Source organism: Kogia breviceps, chromosome 3, assembly GCF_026419965.1.
Source record: "Kogia breviceps isolate mKogBre1 chromosome 3, mKogBre1 haplotype 1, whole genome shotgun sequence".
NCBI classification, from domain to species: domain Eukaryota; kingdom Metazoa; phylum Chordata; class Mammalia; order Artiodactyla; family Physeteridae; genus Kogia; species Kogia breviceps.
Window position 1 is genome coordinate 151018718 of NC_081312.1, and position 27945 is coordinate 151046662.

At 44.1% G+C, this 27945-nt stretch overlaps 1 protein-coding gene across 1 annotated transcript; it reads right to left on the bottom strand.

Annotated features, from left to right (window-relative positions):
- Window positions 1-1165: 1165 nt before the first annotated feature.
- Window positions 1166-27893, bottom strand: RCCD1 (RCC1 domain containing 1). Its single transcript, XM_067030625.1, has 8 exons — window positions 27735-27893; window positions 26405-26591; window positions 25919-26318; window positions 25626-25747; window positions 23131-23226; window positions 22312-22482; window positions 21768-21797; window positions 1166-1277 (listed from the first exon to the last, which is right to left on the bottom strand). The coding sequence occupies exons 1-8, from the start codon at window positions 27891-27893 to the stop codon at window positions 1249-1251; spliced, it is 1194 nt and encodes a 397-aa protein (XP_066886726.1). The 3' UTR covers window positions 1166-1248.
- Between the last annotated feature and the right edge of the window lie 52 nt (window positions 27894-27945).

Sequence of the window (27945 nt, forward strand, 5' to 3'; positions counted from 1 at the left end):
ATTTTTCCCTTTTTCCCTTTTGGGAGTCAGATGTTAAAGACTAGGACATTCAAAAGTATCTGCATATATGGGGAAAATTAGAAAGTGACCATGATACCCACGGAAAGGCTCAGAAAAGACGGTATTACATTTACACATCAGGCTGATCCTTGGTACAGAGACAGACAGCCTATGACAATTCAGAAAAACAAAACAATGGCAAACTATGGGGAAGGGGGAGAATCTGATTCCCATAGTTACCATATTACCAGATTCAAATGTCCAATGTTCAACAAAAAAGTCACAAGGCATGCAAAGAAACATGAGAGTATGGCCCATTCAAAAGAAAATAAAACACCAGAATCTGTCCCTGAAAAAGACTTAATGGCAGCTATATTAGACAAAAACTTGAAAACAATGGTCCTGGGGACTTCCCTGATGATGCAGTGGTTAAGAATCCACCTGCCAATGCAGGGGACACGGGTTCGAGCTCTAGTCCAGGAAGATCCCACATGCTGCAGAGCAGCTAAGCCCGTGCACCACAACTACTGAGCCTGAGCTCTACAGCCCATGCACCACAACTACTGAAGCCCATGCTCTGCAACAAAGAAGCCATTGCAGCCCCACGCACCACAATGAAGAGTAGCCCCCACTCGTCAGGGCTTATATTTGTTTTTATATTTATATTTTATATAAATATTAATATTTAATATTAAAAATAACCAGTGGATCAGAGAGGAAATCACAAGGGAAATTAGAAAGTAATTAGAATGAATGAAAGAAACAAAGCATACCAAAATTTGTGGGATGCAGCAAAAGCAGTGCTAAGGGGAAATTATAGCTGTAAATGTTCACATTAAAAAAACAAGAAAGATCTTAAGTCAGCCATCTAGCTTTCAACTTAAAAACTAGAAAAAGAACAAACTAAACCAAAAGCTAGCAGAAGGAAGGAAATAAAGATTACAGTAAAGATAAATGAAATTCAGTATAGAAAAACAATAGAGAAAAATCTGTGAAACCAGAAGTTGGTTCTTTGAAAAGATCAATGAAATGGATGAACTTTTAGCTAGATGGACTAAGGAAAAAAGACCCAAGTCATTAAAATCAGAAATGAAAGCAAGGGGCAGAGTGAAAACAACCTGAAGGTGTTAGTGCGCCACAGCTGGCCGGGAAGGAGTTCGGGAGAAGTCTGAAGCTGCCGAAGAGGCAAGTGACCTTTTCTTCCCTCTTTGATTCCTGGGCGCGAGGAGAGGGGATTAAGCGCGCCGCTTAAAGGAGCCCCAGAAACGGGCGCGGAGCTGCCGAAGAGATAAGAGACTTTTTCTTGCCTCTTTGCTTCCTCGGGCGCGAGGAGAGGGGATTAAGAGCACCACATAAAGGAGCTCCAGAAACGGGCGCGAGCCGCGGCTGTTGGCACAGACAGTAGAGACGGGTGTGGGATGCTAAGGTTGCTGCTGCCACCACCAAGAGGCCTGTGTGTGAGCACAGGTCACTCTCCACACCAGCCCTCCCGGGAGCCCGTGCAGCCCGCCACTGCCGGGGTCCCGGGATCCAGGGACAGCTTCCCCGGGAGAACGCGTGGTGCGCCTCGGACCGGTGCAGCGTCACGCTGGCCTCTGCCGCCGCAGACTCACCCTACCCCCGTGCCACTCCCTCCCCCCAGCCTGAGTGAGCCGGAGCCCCCGAATCAACTGCTCCTTTAACCCCATCCTGTCTGAGTGAAGGGCAGAGGCCCTCAGACGACCTACACGCAGAGGCGGGACCAAGTCCAAAGCTGAACCCCAGGAGCTGTGCGAACAGAGAGGAGAGGGGGAGGTCTCTCCCAGCAGCCTCAGAAGCAGCAGATTAAAGCTCCACAATCAACTTGAAGTGCCCTGCATCTGTGGAAAACCTGAATAGACAACGATTCATCCCAAGTTGAGGAGGTGGACTTTGGGAGCAAGATATACTATTATTTTCCCCTTTTTTTCTTTTTGTGAGTGTGTATGTGTGTGCTGCTGCGTGAGATCTTGTCTGTATACCTTTGCTTTCACCATTTGTCCTAGGGTTAGACCGACCCGTTTTTCTGTTTTTTTTTTTTTTTAATATAAATTTTTCTTCTTAATAATTATTTTTTATTTTAATAACTATACTTTATTCTACTTTGTCTTCTCCCTTTCTTCCTTCCTTTCTTCCCTCCTTCCCTCCCTTCTTCCTTCCTTCCACCCTTCTTTCCTCCCTTCCTTCCTCCCTTTCCTCCTCTCCACCTTCCTTCCTTCCTTGCTTTCGTCCTTCCTTCATTTCTTCCTTCCTTCCCTCCCTCCCTCCTTCCTTCCTTCCTCCCTTTTCTTTCCTTTCTATTTTTTCTCCCTTTTATTTTGAGCCGTGTGGATTAAAGGCTCTTGGCGCCCCAGCCAGGCACCAGGCCTGTGTCTCTGAGGTGGGAGAACCAACCTCAAGACACTAGTCCACAAGAGACCTCCCAGCTCCACGTAATATCAAACGGCAAAAATCTCCCAGAGATCTCCATCTCAACACCAAGACCCAACTTCACTCAAGGACCAGCAACGAACAGTGCTGGACACCCTATTCCCAACAAAGAGCAAGACAGGTCTAGAGCCCCATCCATTAGCAGAGAGGCTGCCTAAAATCATAATAAGGCTACCAACCTCCCCAAACACACCACCAGACGTGGACCTGCCCACCAGAAAGACAAGATCCAGCCTCATCCACCAGAACAGAGGCACTACACCCCCAACCAGGGAACCTACTCAACCCACTGAACCAACCTTAGCCACTGGGGGCAGACACCAAAAACAACGGGAACTACGAACCTGCAGCGTGCAAAAAGGAGACCCCAAACACAGTAAGATAATCGAAATGAGAAGACAGAAAAACACAGAGCAGATGGAGCAAGATGAAAAGACACCAGACCTAACAAATGAAGAGGAAATAGGCAGTCTACCTGAAAAAGAATTCAGAATAATGATAGTAAAGATGATTCAAAATCTTGGAAATAGAATAGACAACTTGCAAGAAACAGTTAACAAGGACCTAGAAGAAATAAAGAGGAAGCAAGCAATGATGAGCAACACAATAAATGAAATGAAAACTACTCTAGATGGGATCAATAGCAGAATAACTGAGGCAGAAGGACGGATAAGTGACCTGGAAGATAAAATAGTGGAAATAACTACTGCAGAGTAGAAGAAAGAAAAAAGAATGAAAAGAACTGAGGACAGTCTCAGAGACCTCTGGGACAACATTAAACACACCAACATTCGAATTATAGGGGTTCCAGAAGAAGAAGAGAAAAAGAAAGGGACTGAGAAAATATTTGAAGAGATTATTGTTGAAAACTTCCCTAATATAGGAAAGGAAAGAGTGAATCAAGTCCAGGAAGCACAGAGAGTCCCATACAGATTAAACCCAAGGATAAACACGCCAAGACACATAATAATCGAACTGTCAAAAATTAAATACAAAGAAAACATATTAAAAGCAGCAAGGGAAAAACAACAAATAACACACAAGGGAATCCCCATAAGGTTAACATCTGATCTTTCAGCAGAAACTCTACAAGCCAGAAAGGAGTGGCAGGACATATTTAAAGTGATGAAGGAAAAAAACCTACAACCAAGATTACTCTACCCAGCAAGGATCCCATTCAGATTTGATGGAGAAATTAAAACCTTTACAGACAAGCAAAAGCTGAGAGAGTTCAGCACCACCAAACCAGCTCTACAACAAATCCTAAAGGAACTTCTCTAGGCAAGAAACACAAGAGAAGGAAAAGACCTACAAGAACAACCCGAAACAATTAAGTAAATGGTAATAGGAACATACATATTGATAATTACCTTAAATGTAAGTGGATTAAATGCTCCCACCAAAAGACACAGACTGGCTGAATGGATACAAAAACAAGACCCATATATATGCTGTCTACAAGAGACCCACTACAAACCTAGGGACACATACAGACTGAAAGTAAGGGGATGGAAAAAGATATTCCATGCAAATGGCAATCAGAAGAAAGCTGGAGTAGCAATTCTCATATCAGACAAAATAGACTTTAAAATAAAGTCTATTACAAGAGACAAAGAAGGACACTACATAATGATCAAGAGATCGATCCATGAAGAAAATATAACAATTGTAAATATTTATGCACCCAACATAGGAGCACCTCAATACATAAGGCAAATACTAACAGCCTTAAAAGGGGAAATCGACAGTAACACAATTATAGTAGGGGACTTTAACACCCCACTTTCACCAATGGACAGATCATCCAAAATGAAAACAAATAAGGAAACACAAGCTTTAAATGATACATTACACAAGATGGACTTAATTGACATTTATAGGACATTCCATCCAAAAACAACAGAATACACATTTTTCTCAAGTGCTCATGGAACATTCTCCAGGATCAATCGTATATTGGGTCACAAATCTAGCCTTGGCAAATTTAAGAAAATTGAAATCGTATCAAGTATCTTTTCCGACCACAATGCTATGAGCCTAGATATCAATTACAGGAAAAGATCTGTAAAAAATACAAACACATGGAGGCTAAACAATACACTACTTAATAACGAAGTGATCACTGAAGAAATCAAAGAGGAAATCAAAAAATACTTAGATATAAATGACAATGGAGACACGACGACCCAAAACCTATGGGATACAGCAAAAGCAGTTCTAAGAGGGAAGTTTATAGCAATACAATCATACCTTAAGAAACAGGAAACATCTCGAATAAACAACCTAACTTTACACTTAAAGCAATTAGAGAAAGAAGAACAAAAAAACCCCAAATTTAGCAGAAGGAAAGAAATCATAAAGATCAGATCAGATATAAATGAAAAAGAAGTGAAGGAAACAATAGCAAAGATCAATAAAACTTAAAGCTGATTCTTTGAGAAGATAAATAAAATTGATAAACCATTAGCCAGACTCATCAAGAATAAAAGGGAGAAGACTCACATCAATAGAATTAGAAATGAAAAAAGAGATGTAACAACTGACACTGCAGAAATACAAAAGATTATTAGAGATTACTACAAGCAACTGTATGGCAATAAAATGGACAACCTGGAAGAAATGGACAAATTCTTAGAAATGCACAACCTGCCGAGACTGAACCAGGAAGAAACAGAAAATATGAACAGACCAATCACAAGCACTGAAATTGAAACTGTGATTAAAAATCTTCCAACAAACAAAAGCCCAGGACCAGATGGCTTCACAGGCGAATTATATCAAACATTTAGAGAAAAGCTAACACCTATCCTTCTCAAACTCTTCCAAAAGATAGCAGAGGGAGGAACACTCCCAAACTCATTCTATGAGGCCACCATCACCCTGATACCAAAACCAGACAAAGACGTCACAAAGAAAGAAAACTACAGGCCAATATCACTGATGAACATAGATGCAAAAATCCTCAACAAAATATTAGCAAACAGAATCCAACAGCACATTAAAAGGATCATACACCATGATCAAGTGGGGTTTATTCCAGGAATGCAAGGATTCTTCAATATATGCAAATCAATCAACGTGATACACCGTATCAACAAACTGAAGGAGAAAAACCATATGATCATCTCAATAGATGCAGAGAAACCTTTTGACAAAATTCAACACTCATTTATGATAAAAACCCTGCAGAAAGTAGGCATACAGGGAACTTTCCTCAACATAATAAAGGCCATATATGACAAACCCACAGCTAGCATCATTCTCAATGGTGAAAAACTGAAACCATTTCCACTAAGATCAGGAACAAGACAAGGTTGCCCACTCTCACCACTCTTATTCAACATAGTTTTGGAAGTTCTAGCCACAGCAATCAGAGAAAATAAAGAAATAAAAGGAATCCAAATCGGAAAAGAAGAAGTAAAGCTGTCACTGTTTGCAGATGACATGATACTATACATAGAGAATCCTAAGGATGCTACCAGAAAACTACTAGAACTAATCAATGAATTTGGTAAAGTTGCAGGATACAAAATTAATGCACAGAAATCTCTGGCATTCTTATACAGTAATGATGAAAAATCTGAGAGTGAAATTAAGAAAACACTCCCATTTACCATTGCAACAAAAAGAATAAAATATCTAGGAATAAACCTACCTAAGGAGACAAAAGACTTGTATGCAGAAAACTATAAGACACTGATGAAAGAAATTAAAGATGATACAAATAGGTGGAGAAACATACCTTGTTCTTGGATTGGAAGAATCAACATTGTGAAAATGACTCTACTACCCAAAGCAATCTACAGATTTAATGCGATCCCTATCAAATTACCACTGGCATTTTTTACAGAACTAGAACAAAACATTTCACAATTTGTATGGAAACACAAAAGACCCCGAATAGCCAAAGCAATCTTGAGAACGAAAAATGGAGCTGGAGGAATCAGGCTCCCTGACTTCAGACTATACTACAAGGCTACAGTAATCAAGACAGTATGGTACTGGCACAAAAACAGAAATATAGATCAATGGAACAGGATAGAAAGCCCAGAGATAAACCCACACACATATGGTCACCTTATCTTTGATAAAGGAGGGAAGGATATACAGTGGAGAAAAGACAGCCTCTTCAATAAGTGGTGCTGGGAAAACTGGACAGCTACATGTAAAAGTATGAAATTAGAACAATCCCTAACACCACACACAAAAATAAACTCAAAATGGGTTAAAGACCTAAATGTAAGGCCAGACACTATCAAACTCTTAGAGGAAAACATAGGCAGAACACTCTATGACATAAATCACAGCAAGATCCTTTTTGACCCATCTCCTAGAGAAATGGAAATCAAAACAAAAATAAACAAATGGGACCTAATGAAACTTAAAAGCTTTTGCACAGCAAAGGATACCATAAACAAGACAAAAAGACAACCCTCAGAATGGGAGAAAATAGTTGCAAATGAAGCAACTGACAAAGGATTAATCTCCAAAATTTATAAGCAACTCATGCAGCTCAATAACAAAAAAACAAACAACCCAATCCAAAAATGGGCAGAAGAACTAAATAGACATTTCTCCAAAGAAGATATACAGATTGCTAACAAACACATGAAAGAATGCTCAACATCATTAATCATTAGAGAAATGCAAATCAAAACTACAATGAGATATCATCTCACACAGGTCAGATTGGCCATCATCAAAAACTCTAGAAACAATAAATGCTGGAGAGGGTGTGGAGAAAAGGGAACCCTCTTGCACTGCTGGTGGGAGTGTAAATTGATACAGCCACTATGGAGAACAGTATGGAGGTTCCTTAAAAAACTACAAATAGAACTACCATACGACCCAGCAATCCCACTACTGGGCATATACCCTGAGAAAACCATAATTCAGAAAGACTCATGTACCAAAATGTTCATTGCAGCTCTATTTACAATAGCCAGGACATGGAAGCAACCTAAGTGTCCATCAACAGATGAATGGATAAAGAAGATGTGGCACATATATACAATGGAATATTACTCAGCCATAAAAAGAAATGAAACTGAGTTATTTATAATGAGGTGGATGGACCTGGAGTCTGTCATACAGAGTGAAGTAAGTCAGAAGGAAAAAAACAAATACCATATGCTAACACATATATATGGACTCTAAGAGAAAAAAATGTCATGAAGAGATTAGTGGTAGGACAGGAATAAAACACAGACTTACTACAGCATGGACTTGAGGATATGGGGAGGGGGAAGGGTGGTCTGTGATGATGTGGGAGAGTGGCAGGGACATATATACACTACCAAATGTAAATTAGATAGCTAGTGGGAAGCTGCCACGTAGCACAGGGAGATCACCTCTGTGCTTTGTGACCACCTAAAGGGGTGGGATAGGGAGGGTGGGAGAGAGTGTGATGCAAGAGGGAAGAGATATGGGAACATATGTATATGTATAACTGATTCACTTTGTTGTAAAGGAAAAACTAACACACTATTGTAAAACAGTTATACTCCAATAAAAGCAAGGGGACTTCCCTGGTGGTGCAGTGGTTAAGAATCAATCTGCCAGTGCCGGGGACCCAGGTTCAATCCCTGGTCCAGGAAGATCCTATATGCCATGGAGCAACTTAGCCTGCACACCTAGAGCCTGTACTCCCCAACAAAAGAAGCCACTGCAACGAAAAGCCCACCACCGCAACAAAGAGTAGCCCCCTCACCTCAACTAGAGAAAGCCCCTGTGTGGCAACGGAAGACCCAACGCAGACAAAAAAAAAAAAAAAAAAAAATATATATATATATATATATATATATATATATAAATTAAAGCAGGGACATTACTACTAATTCTACAGAAAGAAAAAAAGGGTTTTAAAAGAGTACTATGGGGACTTCCCTGGTAGTACAGCAGTCAGGACCCCTTGCTCCCAGTGCAGGGGGCCTGGGTTCAATCCCTGGTCAGCAAATTAGATCCCACATGCTGCAACTAAGACCTGGTGCAGCCAAATAAATTTTTTTTAAAAAAGAGAGTACTATGAGCAATTAATTGTACACCAACAAATCAGATTATCTGGGTGAAATGGACATGTTCTTAGAAACACAAAGCCTATCAAGACTAAATCACAAAGAAATAATCTGAATACACCTATAATTAGTAAGGAGATTGAATCACTACTCAACAATTTCCCAGGAGAGCTGGGAAGATGGCGGAAGAGTAAGACGTGGAGATCGGCTTCTTCCCCACAGATACATCAGAAATGCATCTACACGTGGAACAGCTCCTACAGAACACCCACCTAACACTGGCAGAAGACCTCAGGCCTCCCAAGAGGTAAGAAACTCCCCATGTACCTGGGTAGGGTGAAAGAAAAAAGAATAAACAGAGACAAAAGAATAGGGATGGGACTGCACCAGTGGGGGGAGCTGTGAAGGAGGAAAGGTTTCCACACACTAGAAGCCCCTTCGCGGGCGGAGACTGCAAGTGGCAGAGGGGGGAAGCTTCGGAGCCGCGGAGGAGAGTGCAGCAACAGGGTGCAGAGGGCAAAGCAGAGAGATTCCCGCACAGAGGATCGGTGCCGACCAGCACTCACCAGCCCGAGAGGCTTGTATGCTCACCAATCGGGATGGGTGGGGGCTGGGAGCTGAGGCTCAGGCTTTGGTCGGATCCGCAGGGAGAGGACTGGCAGCGCGAACACAGCCTGAAGGGGTTAGTGCACCACGGCTAGCCGGGAGGGAGTCTGGGAAAAAGTCTACCTGCCGAAGAGGCAAGAGACTTTTTCTTCCCTCTTTGTTTCCTGGTGCGCGAGGAGAGGGGATTAAGAGCGCTGCTTAAAGGAGCTTCAGAGACGGTTGCGAGCCGCGGCTATCAGCGCGGACCCCAGAGACGGGCATGAGACGCTAAGGCCGCTGCTGCCGCCACCAAGAAGCCTGTGTGCGAGCACAGGTCACTATCCACACGTCACCTCCTGGGAGCATGTGCAGCCCGCCACTGCCAGGGTCCCGTGATCCAGGGACAACCTCCCCGGGAGAACGCACGGGAGAACGCACGGCATGCCTCAGGCTGGTGCAATGTCACACCAGCCTCTGCCGCCACAGGCTCATCCCGCACTCCGTGCCCCTCCCTCCCACTGGCCTGAGTGAGCCAGAGCCCTGGAATCAGCTGCTCCTTTAACCCTGTCCTGTCTGAGGGAAGAACAGACGCCCTCTGGCAACCTATATGCAAAAGCAGGGCCAAATCTAAAGCTGAACCCTGGGAGCTGTGTGAACAAAGAAGAGAAAGGGAAATTTCTCCCAGCAGCCTCAGGAGCAGCAGATTAAATCTCCACAATCAACTTGATGTACCATGCAGTGCATCAGCGGAAAACCTGAATAGACAACGAATCATCCCAATTGAGGAGGTGGACTTTGAGAGCAAGTTATATTATTTTTTCCCCTTTTCCTCTTTTTGTGAGTGTGTATGTGTATCCTTCTGTGTGAGATTTCATCTGTATAGCTTTGCTTTCACCATTTGTCCTATGGTTCTGTCCATCCGTTTTTGTTTTTTTTTTTTTACTTATAAATTTTTCTTAATAATTTTTTATTTTAATAACTTTATTTTATTTTATCCTCTTTCTTTTTTTCTCTCTCTCCTTTCTCCCTTCCTTCCTACTTTTCCTCCCTTTTATTCTGAGTCATGTGGATGAAAGGCTCTTGGTGCTGCAGCCAGAAGTCAGTGCTGTGCCTCTGAGGGGGGAGAGCCAACTTCAGGATACTGGTCCACAACAGACCTCCCAGCTCCACGCAATATCAAACGGCAAAAATCTCCCAGAGATCTCCATCTCAACACCAACACCCAGCTTCACTCAACGACCAGCAAGCTACAGTGCTGGACACCCTATGTCAAACAACTAGCAAGACAGGAACACAACCCCACCCATTAGCAGAGAGGCTGCCAAAAAACATAATAAGGCCACAGACACCCCAAAACACACCATCAGATGTGGACCTGCCCACCAGAAACACAAGATCCAGCCTCATCCACCAGAACACAGGCACTAGTCCCCTCCACCAGAAAGCCTACACAACCCACTGAACCAACCTTAGCCACTAGGGGCAGACACCAAAAACAACAGGAACTACGAACCTGCAGCCTGCAAAAAGGAGACCCCAAACAGTAAGATAAGCAAAATGAGAAGACAGAAAAACACACAGCAGATGAAGGAGCAAGATAAAAACCCACCTGACCTAACAAATGAAAAGGAAATAGGCAGTCTACCTGAAAAAGAATTCAGAATAATGATAGTAAAGATCACTCAAAATCTTGGAAACAAAATAGAGAAAATGCAAGAAACATTTAACAAGGACGTAGAAGAACTAAAGAGGAAACAAGCAACAATGAACACCACAATAAATGAAATTAAAAATACTCTAGATAGGGCTTCCCTGGTGGCGCAGTGGTTGAGAGTCTGCCTGCCAATGCAGGGGACACGGGTTTGTGCCCCGGTCTGGGAAGATCCCACATGCTGCGCAGCAGCTGGGCCCGTGAGCCATGGCCGCTGAGCATGCGCATCCGGAGCCTGTACTCCTCAACGCGAGAGGCCACAACAGTGAGAGGCCTGCGTACCGCAAAAAACAAACAAACAAACAAAAATACTCTAGATGGGATCAATAGCAGAATAACTGAGGCAGAAGAACGGATAAGTGACCTGGAACATGAAACAGTGGAAATAACGACTGCAGAGCAGAATAAAGAAAAAAGAATGAAAAGAACTGAAGAGTCTCAGAGACCTCTGGGACAACATTAAACGCACCAACATTTGAATTACAGGGGTCCCAGAAGAAGAGGAGAGAAAGAAAGGAACTGAGAAAATATTTGAAGAGATTATAGTTGAAAACTTCCCTAATATGGGAAAGGAAATAATCAAGTCCAGGAAGCACAGAGAGTCCCATACAGAATAAATCCAAGGAGAAACATGCCAAAAAACATATTAATCAAACTATCAAAAATTAAATACAAAGAAAACATATTAAAAGCAGCAAGGGAAAAACAACAAGTAACACACAAGGGAATGCCCATAAGGTTAACAGCTGATCTTTCAGCAGAAACTCTGCAAGCCAGAAGGGAGTGGCAGGATATATTTAAAGTGATGAAACGGAAAAACCTACAACCAAGATTACTCTACCCAGCAAGGATTGCATTCAGATTCGACAGAGAAATTAAAACCTTTACAGACAAGCAAAAGCTAAGAGAATTCAGCACCACCAAACCAGCTTTACAACAAACGCTAAAGGAACTTCTCTAGGCAAGAAACACAAGGGAAGGAAAAGACCTACAAGAACAAACCCAAAACAATTAAGAAAATGGGAATAGCAACATACATACTGATAATTACCTTAAATGTAAATGGATTAAATACTCCCATGAAAAGACACAGACTGGCCGAATGGATACAAAAACAAGACCCATATATGTGCTGTCTACAAGAGACCCACTTCAGACCTAGAGACACAAACAGACTGAAAGTGAGGGGATGGAAAAAGATATTCCATGCAAATGGAAATCAAAAGAAAGTGGAGTAGGGCTTCCCTGGTGGCGCAGTGGTTGAGAATCCGCCTGCCGATGCAGGGGACACGGGTTCGTGCCCTGGTCCGGGAAGATCCCACATGCCGCGGAGCAACTAAGCCCGTGAGCCATGGCCGCTAGGCCTGCGCGTCCGGAGCCTGTGCTCCGCAACGGGAGAGGCCACAGCAGTGAGAGGCCCGCATACCGCAAAAAAAAAAAAAAAAAAAAAGAAAGTGGAGTAGCAATTCTCATATTAGACAAAACAGACTTTAAAATAAAGATTATTACAAGAGACAAAGAAGGACAGTACATAATGATCAAGGGGTCGATCCAAGAAGAAGATATAACAATTGTAAATATTTATGCACCCAACATAGGAGCACCTCAATACATAAGGGAAATACTAACAGCCATAAAAGGGGAAATCGACAGTAACACAATCATAGTAGGGGACTTTAACACCCCACTGTCACCAATGGACAGATCATCCAAAATGAAAATAAATAAGGAAACACAAGCTTTAAATGATACATTACACAAGATGGATTTATTTGATATTTATAGGACATTCCACCCAAAAACAACAGAATACACATTTTTCTCAAGTGCTCATGGAACATTCTCCAGGACAGATCATATCTTGGGTCACAAATCAAGCTTTGGTAAATTTAAGAAAACTGAAATCATATCAAGTATCTTTTCTGACCACAATGCTATGAGACTAGATATCAATTACAGGAAAAGATCTGTAAAAAAAAATACACATGGAGGCTAAACAACACACTACTTAATAACGAAGTGATCATTGAAGAAATCAAAGAGGAAACCAAAAAAGACCTAGAAACAAATGACAATGGAGACACGATGACCCAAAACCTGTGGGATGCAGCAAAAGCAGTTCTAAGAGGGAAGTTTATAGCAATACAGTCCTACCTTAAGAAACAGGAAACATCTCGAATAAACAACCTAACCTTGCACCTAAAGCAAGTAGAGAAAGCAGAACAAAAAGACCCCAATGTTAGCAGAAGGAAAGAAATCATAAAGATCAGATCAGAAATAAATGAAAAAGAAATGAAGGAAACAATAGCAAAGATCAATAAAACTTAAAGCTGGTTCTTTGCGAAGATAAACAAAATTGATAAACCATTAGCCAGACTCATCAAGAAAAAAAGGAGGAAGACTCAAATCAATTAGAATTAGCAATGAAAAAGGAGAAGTAACAACTGACACTGCAGAAATACAAAAGATCATGAGATTACTACAAGCAACTCTATGCCAATAAAATGGGAGAAATGGACAAATTCTTAAAATTCACAACCTGCCAAGACTGAATCAGGAAGAAATAGAACATATTAACAGACCAATCACAAGCACTGAAATTGAAACTGTGATTAAAAATCTTCCAACAAACAAAAGCCCAGGACCAGATGGCTTCACAGGCGAATTCTATCAAACATTTATAGAACAGCTAACGCCTGTCCTTCTCAAACTCTTCCAAAATATAGCAGAGGAAGGAACACTCCCAAACTCATTCTACGAGGCCATCACGCTGATACCAAAACCAGACAAAGATGTCACAAAGAAAGAAAACTACAGGCCAATATCACTGATGAACATAGATGCAAAAATTCTCAACAAAATACTAGCAAACAGAATCCAACAGCACATTAAAAGGATCATACACCATGATCAAGTGGGGTTTATTCCAGGAATGCAAGGATTCTTCAGTATACGCAAATCGATCAACGTGATACACCATATTAACAAACTGAAGGAGAAAATCCATATGATCATCTCAATAGATGCAGAGAAAGCTTTCGACAAAATTCAACACCCATTTATGACAAAAACACTGCAGAAAGTAGGCAAAGAGGGAACTTTGGTCAACATAATAAAGGCCATATATGACAACATTGTCCTCAATGGTGAAAAACTGAAACCATTTCCACTAAGATCAGGAACAAGACAAGGTTGCCCACTCTCACCACTCTTATTCAACATAGTTTTGGAAGTTTTAGCCACAGCAATCAGAGAAGAAAAAGAAAAGGAATACAAATCAGAAAAGAAGAAGTAAAGCTGTCACTGTTTGCAGATGACATGATACTATACATACAGAATCCTTAAGATGCTACCAGAAAACTACTAGAACTAATCAATGAATTTGGTAAAGTTGCAGGATACAAAATTAATGCACAGAAATCTCTGGCATTCTTATACACTAATGATGAAAAATCTGAGAGTGAAATTAAGAAAACACTCCCATTTACCATTGCAACAAAAAGAATAAAATATCTAGGAGTAAACCTACCTAAGGAGACAAAAGACCTGTATGCAGAAAATTATAAGACACTAATGAAAGAAATTAAAGATGATACAAATAGATGGAGAGATATACCATGTTCTTGGATTGGAAGAATTAACATTGTGAAAATGACTACTACCCAAAGCAATCTACAGATTCAATACAATCCCTATCAAACTACCACTGGCATTTTTCACAGAACTAGAACAAAAACTTTCACTATTTGTATGGAAACACAAAAGACCCCGAATAGCCAAAGTAATCTTGAGAACAAAAAATGGGGCTGGAGGAATCAGGCTCCCTGACTTCAGACTATACTACAAAGCTACAGTAATCAAGACAGTATGGTACTGGCACAAAAACAGAAATATAGATCAATGGAACAGGATAGAAAGCCCAGAGATAAACGCACGCACATATGGTCACCTTATCTTTGATAAAGGAGGCAAGAATATACAGTGGAGAAAAGACAGCCTCTTCAATAAGTGGTGCTGGGAAAACTAGACAGGTACATGTAAAAGTATGAGATTAGAACACTCCCTAACACCATACACAAAAATAAGCTCAAAATGGATTAAAGCCCTAAATGTAAGGCCAGACACTATCAAACTCTTAGAGGAAAACATAGGCAGAACACTCTATGACATAAATCACAGCAAGATCCTTTTTGACCCACATCCTAGAGAAATGGAAATAAAAACAAAAATAAACAAATGGGACCTAATGAAACTTAAAAGCTTTTGCACAGCAAAGGAAACCATAAACAAGACCAAAAGACAACCCTTAGAATGGGAGAAAATAGTTGCAAATGAAGCAACTGACAAAGGATTAATCTCCAAAATTTACAAGCAGCTCATGGAGCTCAATAACAAAAAAACAAACAACCCAATCCAAAAATGGGCAGAAGACCTAAACAGACATTTCTCCAAAGAAGATATACAGATTGCCAACAAACACATGAAAGAATGCTCAACACCATTAATCATTAGAGAAATGCAAATCAAAACTACAATGAGATATCATCTCACACCAGTCAGAATGGCCATCATCAAAAACTCCTGAAACAGGGGGTTCCCTGGTGGCGCAGTGGTTGAGAGTCCGCCTGCCGATGCAGGGGACACCGGTTCGTGCCCCGGTCCGGGAAGATCCCACGTGCCGCGGAGCAGCTGGGCCCGTGAGCCATGGCCGCGTCCAGAGCCTGTGCTCCACAACGGGAGAGGTCATAGCACTGAGAGGCCCGCGTACCGCCAAAAAAAAAAAAAAAACACTCTAGAAACAATAAATGCTGGAGAGGGTGTGGAGAAAAGGGAACCCTCTTGCACTGCTAGTGGGAGTGTAAATTGATACAGCCACTATGGAGAACAGTATGGAGGTTCCTTAAAAAACTACAAATAGAATTACCATACGACCCAGCAATCACGCTATTGGGCATATAACCTGAGAAAACCATAATTCAAAAAGACTCATGTACCAAAATGTTCATTGCAGCTCTATTTACAATAGCCAGGACATGGAAGCAACCTAAGTGTCCATCAACAGATGAATGGATAAAGAAGATGTGGCACATATATACAATGGAATATTACTCATCCATAAAAAGAAACGAAATTGAGTTATTTGTAGTGAGGTGGATGGACCTAGAGTCTGTCACACAGAGTGAAGTAAGTCAGAAAGAGAAAAACAAATACCGTATGCTAACCCATATATATGGAATCTAAGAAAAAAAAAAGGTCATGAAGAACCTAGGGGTAAGACGGGAATGGAGATGCAGACCTACTAGAGAATGGACTTGAGGATGTGGGGAGGGGGAAGGGTAGGCTGTGACAAAGTGAGAGAGTGGCCTGGACATATATACACTACCAAATGTAGAATAGATAGATAGTGGGAAGCAGCCACATAGCACAGGGAGATCAGCTCGGTGCTTTGTGACTACTAGAGTGGTGGGATAAGGAGGGTGGGAGGGAGGGAGACGCAAGAGAGAAGAGATATGGGAACATGTGTATATGTATAACTGATTCACTTTGTTATAAAGCAGAAACCAACACACCATTGTAAAGCAATTATACTCCAATAAAGATGTTAAAACAAACAAACAATTTCCCAGGAAAGGGCTTCCCTGGTGGCACAGTGGTTAAGAATCTGCCTGCTGATGCAGGGGACATGGGTTTGAGCCCTGGTCTGGGAAGATCCCACAGGCCGCAGAGCAAGTAAGCCCATGCACCACTACTGCTGAGCCTGCATTATAGAGCCTACAAGCCACAACTACTGGGCCCGCGTGCCTAGGGCCCATGATCCGCAACAAGAGAAACTACCACAATGAGAAGACCGTGCACTAAGAGTAGCCCCTGCTCACCACAACTAGAGAAAGCCTGCACACAGCAACAAAGACCCAACAGAGCCAAAAATAAACAAATAAAAATAATAATTATTATTATTTCCCAAGAAAGAAAAGCCTTGGACCTAATGGCTTCACTGTGAATTCTACCAAATATTTAAAGAACTAACACCAATCCTTCTCAAATTTTTCTGAAATATTTCAGAGGAAGAAACACTTCCTAACTCATTCTGTGAGGCCAGCATAACTTTGATACCAAAGCCAGAAGACACTACAGGAAAACTATATACCAATATCCCTTTTGAACATAGATGAAAAAATCTTCAGCAAAATGCTAGCAAACAATTCAGCAACACTTGAAAAGTTTATACATTATGACCAAGTGAGATTTATTCCTGGAATACAAGGATGATCAATGTAACATGCTACATCAACAAAATGAAGGAAAAAAAACACATGATCATCTCAACTGATGTAGAAATAGCAAGATTCTGCACCCTTTTGTGATTAAAAACACTCAATAAAATAGGAAAAGAAGGGAACTACTTCCACACAATAAAATCCATATATGATGAATAACTGATTCACTTTGTTGTAAAGGAGAAACTAACACACTATTGTAAAACAGTTATACTCAAATAAAGATGTTAAAAAAAAATAACTGCAACTCAGATTTTAAAAAAATCCACATATGAAAATCCCACAGCAAACAATACTCAATGGCTTTTCCTCTAAGATCAGGAACAAGGCTAGGATGCCCACTTTCACCACTTTTATTCAACATAGTAATGTAAGCTCTAGTCAGAGGCATTAGGTTATAAAAGAAATAAAAGGCATCCAAATTAGAAAAGAAGTAAAAGTATCTCTGTTTGCAGATGAATGATCTTATATGTAGAAAATCCTAAAGACTACAGAAAAGCTGTTAGAACTAATAAATGACTTCAGCAAAGTAGCAGGATACAAAGTCAACACACAAAAATCAGTTGTATTTCTATACACAATGAACAATCCGAAAAGGAAATTACAAAAATGATTCCAGGGCTTCCCTGGTGGCACAATGGTTAAGAATCCACCTGCCAGTGCAGGGAACCTAGGTTTGAGCCCTGGGCCGGGAAGATCCCACATGCTGCGGAGCAACAAAGCCCGTGTGCCACAACTACTGAGCCTGTGCTCTAGAGCCCGTGAGCCACAACTACTGAAGCCCACATGCCTAGAGCTCTGCAACAAGAGAAGCCACCGCAATGAGAAGCCTGCACACCACAATGAAGAGTAGCCCTGGCTCATCGCAACTAGAGAAAGCCCGCATGCAGCAGCAAGGACCCAACGCAGCCAAAAATAAATTAATTTTAAAAAATGATTCCATATATAGTAGCATCAAAAAGAATAAAATACTTAGGAATTAACCAAGGAGGTGAAAGACATGTACAATGAAAACTACAAGACACTCCTGAAAAAAATTATAGACATAAATAAATGGAAACACATCCCATGATGATGGATTGGAAGACTTAATGTTGTTAAAAGTGGACTTCTGGGGCTTCCCTGGTGGTGCAGTGGTTGAGAGTCCACCTGCTGATGCAGGGGACATGGGTTCGTGCCCCAGTCCGGGAAGATCCCACATGCCACGGAGCTGCTAGTCCCATGAGCCATGGCCGCTGAGCCTGCACGTCCAGAGCCTGTGCTCCGCAATGGGAGAGGCCACAACGGTGAGAGGCCCGCGTACCGCAAAAAAAAAAAAAAAAATTGGACTTCCCTGGTGGTCCAGTGGTAAAGAACCCGGCTTTCAATGCAGGGGACAGAGGTTCAATCCCTGTTTGGGGAACTAAGATCTCACATGCCGCAGGACAACTAAACCCGTGTACCACAACTACTGAGCTCGCACGCCTCAACGAGACAGCCCATGTGCCGCAAACTACAGAGCACATGCTCTGGAGCCTGCACGCCAGAACTAGAGAGAGAAAACCCGCACGCTGCAACTAGAGGGAAGCCCGAGTGCCAAATGAAGAGCCCACACCACAACGGAGGATCCCGCACGCCTCAATGAAGACCATGTGCCTCAACTGAGACCCAACGCGGCCAAAATAAATAGTTAAAATGTTAGTAGTACCCAAAGCAATCTATAGATTCAGTGCAATCCCTAAAATTTTGAGGACCTTTATGCAGAAATGGAAAAACACTAAAACTCATATGGGATCTCAAGGGACCCCAACAGACAAAACAGTTTTGAAAAAGACTAAAACTGGAGGACTCACATTTCCTGGTTTCAAAACCTACAACAAAGCTATAGTAATCACAACAGTATTGACATAAAAAGAGGCAGACATATAGATCAATGAAATAGAATAGAGAGCCCAGAAATAAACCCTCGAATATACAATCAAATGATTTTTGAGAAGGGTGCCAAGGCCATTCAATGAGGAAAGGACAGTCTTTTCAACAAATGGTGCTGGGAAAACTAGATAACCACATGCAAAAGAATGATATTGGACTCTTACCTAACACTATATACAAAACTTAACTCAAAATGGATCAAGGACCAAAATATAAAACCTAAAACAATAAAATTCTTGGAAAAACATAGGACAAAAGCTTCATGACATTGGATTTGGTGATGATTTCTCAGATATGACAACAAAGACATAGGCAACAACAACAAAAATAGACAAATTGGACTTCATGAATATTAAAAAACTTTTTACATTGAGACAGTATCAACAAAGTAAAAAGGCAACCAACAGAATGGGAGAAAATATTTCCAAATCACTTATTTGATAAGGGATTAGTATCTAGAATATTTAGAAAACTCCTAAAACACCACACACACACAAAACCAGATTCAAAAATCAGCAAAGGACTTGAATAGACATTTCTCCAAAAAAGATATGTGAATGGCCAATAAGCACATGAAAAGATGCTTAACATCACTAATTATTAGGGAAACACAAATCAAAATTACAATGAGATACCACCTCACACCTATCAGGATGGCTACTGTCAAAAAAACAAAACAAAGTGTTCAGCGAGGATGTGGAGAAATTGGAACACTTGTGCACTATTGGTGGGATTGTAAAATGGGAAAGCCACTGTGGAAAACGATATGTAGGCTCCTCAAAAAATTAAAAATAGAATTACCATATGACCCAGCAATTCCACTTTAGGGTATATATCCAAAAAAATTAAAAGCAGAGTCTCAAAGAGATGTTTGTAAACCCATGTTCATAGCAGCAGTATTCACAATAGCTAAAACATGAAAGCAACCCAAGTGTCCATCAACTAATGAATGGATAAACAAAATGTGGTATATACATACAATGGAATATTATTCAGGCTTAAAAAGGAAGGAAATTCAGCAATATGCTATAACATGGATGAACCTTGAGAACATTATACTAAGTGAAATAAGCCAATATTTATCTTATAAAAAGACAAATACTGTATGATTCCACCTATATTAGGTACGTAGAGTAATCAAGAGCACAAAGACACAAGGTATAATGATGGTTGCCAGGGGCTGGGGAGAATGGAGTTATTGTTTAATAGCTGTAGAGTTTCAGATTACAAGATGAAAAGAGATGGGAATAGATGGTGGTGATGGCTACACAACAATGTGAATGTATTTAATACCACTTAAAAATGATTAAGATAGTAAATTTTTTGTTATGTGTATTTTAACTCAATAAGAAAAAAGAAATTACTATCAGAGAATATATAACTTGAGGTATAATTCGTACAATAGAATACTATATAACATAAAAATGAATCAACTGCATGACACCACAGATGAATCATACAGTGCTAATGAAAAAACAAGACATAATATACATAGAATGATTCTATTTACCTAAAGTTCAAAAGCAGACAAATTATATTGTATAAAGATGCATAAAAGGAATGGTATGAGTCAAAATGAAAACAGGTATATGAATAACAAAAGAAGATGACCTCTAGTGGTTCCCAATCTTAGCACTACCTCCAAATCACCTGGGGTGGGGCAGCCTAAAAAAATCTACCCACATCTAGGTTCCACACCCCTAAGTTCTGATTTCATTGTCTACGATGCCTTAGGCATCCAGTTTCAAATCTCCAGGTGTTTCTTTCTTTTCCTTTTTTTTGGGGGGGTTGGCACGCTGTGCCACGGGCTTGTGTGATCTTAGTTCCCAGACCCGGGATTGAACCCGAGCCCTAGGTAGTGAAAGCAGAGTCCTAATCACTGGACCACCAGGGAGTTCCCTCCAGGTGTTCCTAATGTGAAGACAAAGTTGAGGATGCTGCCTGCTCTAAGGTGGAGCAAGAGGGCTGTGATAGGGAAGGCCAAATGTGGGGCCTCTGGGGTGCTGGCAATGGTTTTCCTTGACCTGGGGGGAGTTTCACAGGTGTTAGCTTCATAATTTTTCACTCTACATTTATTTAATGCCCTTATCTATACACGTCAGCTCTTCTCTTTTTCCACAGCATACACGTAGGTGTTCCAGGGCCCACAGCTCACGGTCCTTACTTGGAGTTGCTTATCTACAAAGTACTTCACACGGCAGGGCCGATCCAAGCTGGTCGTGTCTTTGTGGCCAAGCTGTCCATATTTACCTAAAGTGAAATGAGCTGCTTTGCCATCCTCTCCACTGGGCCTTGTGGCTTTTCCCCTCCAGGAAGGAAAAACAGCCCATTGACTGCAGTGCTGGGCTTAAGCCACCACTCTGCTGGTGTCTGCTCCATGAATTCAGGAGACCAGCACCACAGAGCCTCCAGGACCAGGCAATTCTACAGGTTCCCAAGAGACAAGATGCTCCTCCAGGCTCCCCACTCCTAAGCTCAGATGTTCAGAGCAGAGATTTTTACTTTATCTTTTTCTCTACCCAGTGCCAGACTAAAAGATGTTTCATGACTGCTGGCTAAATATTCCTTTAAGACAAATACTTTTTCAGAAAGGTAGATGGGAAATACTGATATGTTGTCCTATTTCTCTCTTGTCTGGTCTCTGCCCCTCTGAGTGTGCCTAGATCTGTTCCAGAAAAGGGAGTAGACAGCTTTTCAGTCCCAATGGTCAGGCCGAGGCCCCTGCTTCCACTTCTCTGCATGGCTGTTGTCACCTGCCCTCTACTCCCAGGTCTTTCCTCCCCTTGGTTTAAGCATAACAAAAGCAAACCTTTTACTTACCCCAGCCCCAGGTGTAGAGCTCCCCCATTCCTGCAACCAAAGGACAGCAAAAGGACAGTAAGGGGCTGACACCACTGCTCTTTGACTAGGCATTAGTCCAGCTCGGCCTGCCAGCATGTTATGGTCACCATGAGACTTAACTTGGCGTAGCAAAACATATCCTCTCTCTCTTTTTAACAACTGTCTAGTCACATTTGGGGTGATAAAGGATCCAAACTGAAAAAGTTCACCTCCCTATATGCGGACTGATTGGCCTGCAACTCACAGCTGCTGAGTTTAGGACAGCCCTGCTGTCAGATAAAAGGCTAGCAACACTAGCCTCCCTCCAGAAGGAAGAACCTTTGGGGCCTGACAGGCTGGGGAGCCACTGTTAAAGCCCTGTGGGAGTGAACTGAGTGGGGCAGCTACTCAGTACATGTCAAAGATGCTTAATTAAAATGGTAGTTTTTTAGGTGACCACACCCTTTTCTGCAGCCACCAGCTAGAGAGCGGGGTGGAGGGACCTCCCACTCCATCCTGAACCAGCCTACCCAGCCCCACTCACTTGTCACCACCGCTGTGTGCCGGGATCCACAGCTGGCCTTGACTGCATCTGAGCCCAGGGGGAGGTCCAATAAAGCCGGGAAGGGCTGGACAGCTATGAAGGGGGCGGGGGCTCCATCCTCACCCCCGGCTACTCTCTTCACTTCAGAACCATCTTCATTCAGTCCTGAGGCTTCAGAGAAGTAATAAGAGTGATGATGATAATGATGCTGAACACTCACTGAGCACTGATCTAAACCTCATTCATATACTGACTCACTCACTACAACAGCTGACACACTTGCTCTAGCTCCAAAGCCATCGCTCCCAACCCCACATTCCCTGGGAAGTGCTGGAGTTGACAGGTTTGTGGGGCATGTAGTGCTGACACTGGCATCAGCCTTGCCGTGCTCCCTCTCATAAGGGGCTCAGAGTCCTTCATTGTGTCCTGGGGTCCCAAGGATGTCACATACCCTTTTGAGCACTGTAGCTCTCAGGCCAGCAATATGACCAGGAGTCAGGAATGACGGAAACATGTGGAAATCAAGAATTGACCCTCACCAACAGACTTGTGGTTGCCAAGGAGGAGGGGGGTGGGGGAGGGATGGATTGGGAGTTTGGGATTAGCAGATGTCAACTATTATATATAGAATGGATAAACAACAAGGTCCTACTGTGTAGCACAGGGAACTGTATTCAATATGTTGTGATAAACCATAATGGAAAAGAATATATATATATATATGTATACCTGAATTATTTTGCCATACAGCAGAAATTAACACAACATAAATCAACTATACTTCAATAAAATATATCAAAAAAAAGAATTGACTCTCACCTTCTGCGGTTGTCTTTCCATCCTCTGCCAGGCTCTTGGTGGGCAGGGCCAGCTGCCCTGATTCATTCCAGCCCCAGATATAAATATCCCCAGCCTCTGAAAGAGAGATAAAGGGGCCCCATTAACAGACTGTGATCGCCCCCTCCACCTCCTAAGCATGTGCATCCATCCAGACTCCACTACACCCCACTAGCTCCCTAGACACAACTCCTGCCTGCCCTGCCCAAGTCAGCACTCCAGGCAAAGTGCTTCCCTCAGGCCCCAGCAGCTTCCTTGTCTCAACAGGGCCCCTTCCCCCTTAAGTGCCTTCAGGTCACCCTATTCTTAAAGGAAGTCTCTTGCTGGCTCTTCCTCTCCACTTTCACTTTTTCCTTTTTTGTTAAATTGCACCCCCCACTCCCCCCCGCGTGCAGTTTGGAAATGTGGCCCTGGAAGTTCCCCAGTGGTCTTTTTTTCACATCCACTGAGCCCAGGCCCCTTTCGTCAGCCCTTCCTGCCACCAGTCCTGCTGAAGGCCTTTTAAAAAACTGTTGTTTTAACTGAGGTGGTATTGGTTTATAACATTATATAAGTTTCATGTGCACAGCATTATATTTTGACTTCTGTATGCACTACAATGTGCTTATCACCAAGAGGTTAGTTTTCATCTGTCACCATCCAGCCAACCCCCTTAACCCATTGCACCCTCCTCCTTCCCCTCCCCCGAAGGCCTCTGGAAGCTCTCACAGCACTGGAGTTGGTTGATTGGAGCAACAGCCCTATGCTAAAAATTCACTAACAGCAGTGGCTAATTTTTATCAAGTGCTTATTCTGTGCCACTGTTTTAAGCACAATATCTCCATTTTATTCAAGAGAAAACTTGAGGCACAGAGAGGTTAGATGCTCTGCCCAAGATCACAACGGGCAGGGTGATGATTTGAACCTGGGAGGTCTGGTCTGAAGCATCCATGCTCCAACCACGCGACACCAAGGCCTCAACCGCCTTTTGGACCTTAGTGTGAGACTTCCCATTGGGCTCACTTTCCAGCCCTCTCTTCTCTTTCCTCCAGCCCAGTTGTTCTCAAGCCTGGCTGCCGACCCAGGCCCAGTACATGTGAATATGGACGGGACAGTACAGGCATAGGTAGTTTTTAAAGACCCCTGGTGAAACCATGCCCCATAGAGTTAACAGAAGCTGATAACTAATAGAAATTCTTGAACTTACAGAACAACAGATGAGAGAACAGCCTGTTAAAACTCCTTTGCTTGTTAAGTGCCTTCACTGATTAAGTTCACTTTCGTTATTTTTCTCTTTAATTGCATACCTTCCCAGCTTCATGCAACTCAGCTGTTTCACAGGAACTTGGAGTCAGCTCCTGCCCGGTGAAAGCCAGCTGGGGACTAGCTGGGGCCACTGACCCTAAAACTGGGCCTGTGCAGAGGTCCAGTGGATGGCCTTTTGATGTCAGAGGGCTGGAAAACTCCACCCTCAGATCATGCTAAGTGCCTCCACTTTTAATTTTTGGCCACACTACGCGGCTTGTGGGATCTTAGTTCCCCAACCAGGGACTGAACCAGGGCCCCTGAAGTGAAAGCGCCGAGTCCTAACAACTGGACCACCAGGGAATTCCCAAAGCGCCTCCATTTTGAATATGCAGAAGCATGTGACCCAGATATGCCTGCTTAGAACACTGATTACCTCACCTTCTTCCCTATCTCCAATCACCTTTCCCCACGCCTAAGACCACCCTGCTTATCCCATAAATACCCCAACTCCCTTCAGGGAGGCAGATCTGAGACTTATTATTCTCCCATTTCCTCGCTTGGCTGCCTTGTGAACAAACTGTTTCTTGGCTGTAAACCTTGGCATCTCAGCGTCTGGCTTGCTGTGCATCAGGACCTGGTCGGTAACGATATAAGTGGCAGCCAGAGCCCCAAATGCAGATCCTTGCAAAGATCATTCGCTCCCAGCCACGCCCAACAGCCTAGAAATCAGCTGCACCTGGATCACCTGCCAGAGTGGTGAACACAATCTCAAGTGAAACTCCTCATTCTGGTCCTGGGTCACCAGCCATGACACCGCCAGAGCTCACACTCACCATCATCATCCTCCCGGTGGGCATCCAAGTGTCCACTGTGTGCCACACATCACAGCCACCTGGGCAACTGCTGCCTTTTTTTTCTCCTTAGCTCGGTTGCCCCTCACCCCTTCATTCTCCCTTGGGGAGTATTTTAGAAAGACAGCCCTGGCTGGAGGCAGACGGAGGGGAGGGGTAGTGAGACCAGTAACAGAAGACAGGAAACAATTGTAACAGTCCGGGTGCGAGTGGGTGATGGTGGCGGCAGAGGGGCTGAATCTGAGAGGCGTTAGGGAGTCATGAATGACTGGGCTGGCTGATGTGGGAAGAGCTTGGGAGGAGGCCCGGCTAGGGCACCCATCAATCTGCGAGAGAAGGAGGAAGGTTTGGAGCCTACGAGACCTTGAGCTGGTTTTGGAAAAGCACTAGGTCACTCACCACTCACACACAGAGAGTGCCAGCCACCTGCGGCCACCTCAGCCATGGTTAGGCCCTGCAGCGCCTGCAGCAGCCTCGGTTCCGGCTCTGCCTCCAGAGTCCCGTGGCCCAGCTGTCCGTGCCTGAGCAAGGGAGACCCTAGTCAACTACAGACACACCAAGGGGTCTCCCTGCCCTTCCCTCCCCAATCGCTCTCTCCTGCCCCCTGTATGCTCACCTCCCACTCCGAGCCACATTTACCCGCACCCCCCCACCCCCGTCATCGCCGCAAAAGCCCAGCCGGCCCACCTCACCTGCCCCCGCCCCAGGAGAACACCTGGCCCGCCGCGTCCAGCAGCAACGCGTGCTCAGCGCCCAGCTCCAGCCGGCGCGCCCGCAGTGTCGGGGCCAGAGGCCGGTAGAAGGGCGGCCGCGGGCTCACGTAGGCGCGAGCGCAGGGCAGCAGCGGCAGCGGCCCAGCCTGGGTCTCATCGCCGCCCGGTCCGTCTTCCCGCTCGGCCTCAGGCACGGTCTGGGCCCAGAGGGGCTCCCCGCGCAGCGCCGAACCGGGCGCCCAGGCCTGCAGCTCCGTCCCGGCCCCGGGTCCCGGCCCCGCGCGCAGCACCACCAGGAGCTCCTCCGACGCCCACGCGTCCCTGCAGCCGCCTGCCGCTCCGACCGTGAAGCCAGACAGCTCCACCTGGCCTCCTCCACCTGCGGGGGGCGGAGAACTGGCTGGGGAGGGGGCGGGACACGCACCCGGGGCTGGGGTCGGGATGGGGCCGGAAGGAGGCGCTCACGGGTCACGAAGGCGGTGTAGCTCCAGCTCGCGCTCACGCGGCAAACATCGAGGTCCGCGCCCGGCGCCCTCAGAGGCTCGGGGCTGTGTACCTGGCGCCCGCGCCCGGAGCCCAGCGCCTGCCCGAAGCCGCAGAAACCGAAGCCCCGCGACGCTCCTCGGCCATGCCCGGCAGCGCCCTCTGCTGGCTACGACTCGAAGAGATTCTTCCAGATGAGCCCTTGCGGTACACTGAAGCTGCCTCACCTGTAAAATGGGGGAAATGCCATCATCCTAACCACAGAGGCAGACGATGTGCATTCCACCAACATTCGCTGAGCGGGAGCTTTGGCTGAAGTCCTGCCAGATTTAGAAAGATTCTGAGCTGTCTAGAGTGGGGCACTTTCCCTGCCTTCCCTTTTGACTCAAGCAAGTTTGCTGTCCTACAAAGTGGGCACGAGGTATTTAAATGGCTTCTCTCTTAGGCTTTGGAGTAGGATCTGAGTCCCTCCCCCTCCAAATTCCCAATGCCAGGCACATTATCCCATGTAATCTTGGGAACTAGAATTGCCCCCATTTGACAGCGGAGACTCCCAGAGAAAAGTAACCCTTACATAATCACATAGCTTAGGACCGAGAGGGGCAGAAGGCTGAACTCAAGGCCCATCATTTCCACATACAGTGCTCTTCCCACCAGTGGAAGGCTGAGCATTTGAGAGACAATGCCCTGTACAGGTTAGGACCAGTTCCAGGGTTCACATGTTTACCCCTGCAGCTACCAGTGCCTGTGCCCTCAGCCAATTTACTTATGCTCTCTCAATCCAATTCAATTTCTTCAGTTTCACAAAGCTGGGGAGTAGGGGAGGTGATGTTTGTACCTACCTTGTTGAATTGTTTGGAACAGATGCAAATAAAGGGTTCAAGTGTTGGCACCTACCATGGTAAGCACACGGTATCAGCTTATTAAGTCCAGTACTTAGAATTGATAAAAATGACCACTGGATTTTCAGGGACCTATATAAACACAATTTCAACTGGACCTTATCTAGTCATTTATTCGTTCCACATGCATTTATTGATCCCTTACTCTAAGTCATTGAGAAGGGGAAGTCATTGTCTACTTCCAAGGAGCCCACGCATAAATGGGGAGACAGATGCACAGTCGAGTGGCACAGTAAGGCCACTTTTTCCGTACATCATTTTCGGCTTGATCAGAATTTCACTGGCATTTTCAAGCCTGTGAAGTCAGATCCTGGGTCTCTCCTTGACCCGGGCCTAGGCTCCTACCCCTTCCGGGTCAAATCCCAGCCCTAGGAGGCCTCTGACCTTGATCTTGACCCTGTGCCCTCCACCCCCTCAGGCAGCTCCTTCCGATGAGCAGTCCTGAGGGAGGAGGAAAGGCCGGGGCGCAGGGCGGCCACCCAGGAACGAGTCACCAGCCAGCCCAGGACCTGGCTGGCAGCCGCAGGAAGGAAAGGTTTGAAGAGCCGCGCCCTGAGCGAGGCGCCCATTGGCTGCCGCCGCCTCCCCGGGGCCAATCACCAGAGACAAGGGTGACGTCAC

Excerpts from the sequence above, each read along its gene's own strand:
- RCCD1 (XM_067030625.1), bottom strand. The coding sequence starts at position 27,893 with ATGGGCGCCTCGCTCAGGGCGCGGCTCTTCAAACCTTTCCTTCCTGCG. Across the intron at positions 26,592-27,734 it reads GGAAGGAGCTGCCTGAGGGG|CCAGCAGAGGGCGCTGCCGG; the intron begins GTGGAGGGCACA and ends TTCGAGTCGTAG. Across the intron at positions 23,227-25,625 it reads GCACTCTCTGTGTGTGAGTG|AGGCTGGGGATATTTATATC; the intron begins GTGAGTGACCTA and ends TCTCTCTTTCAG.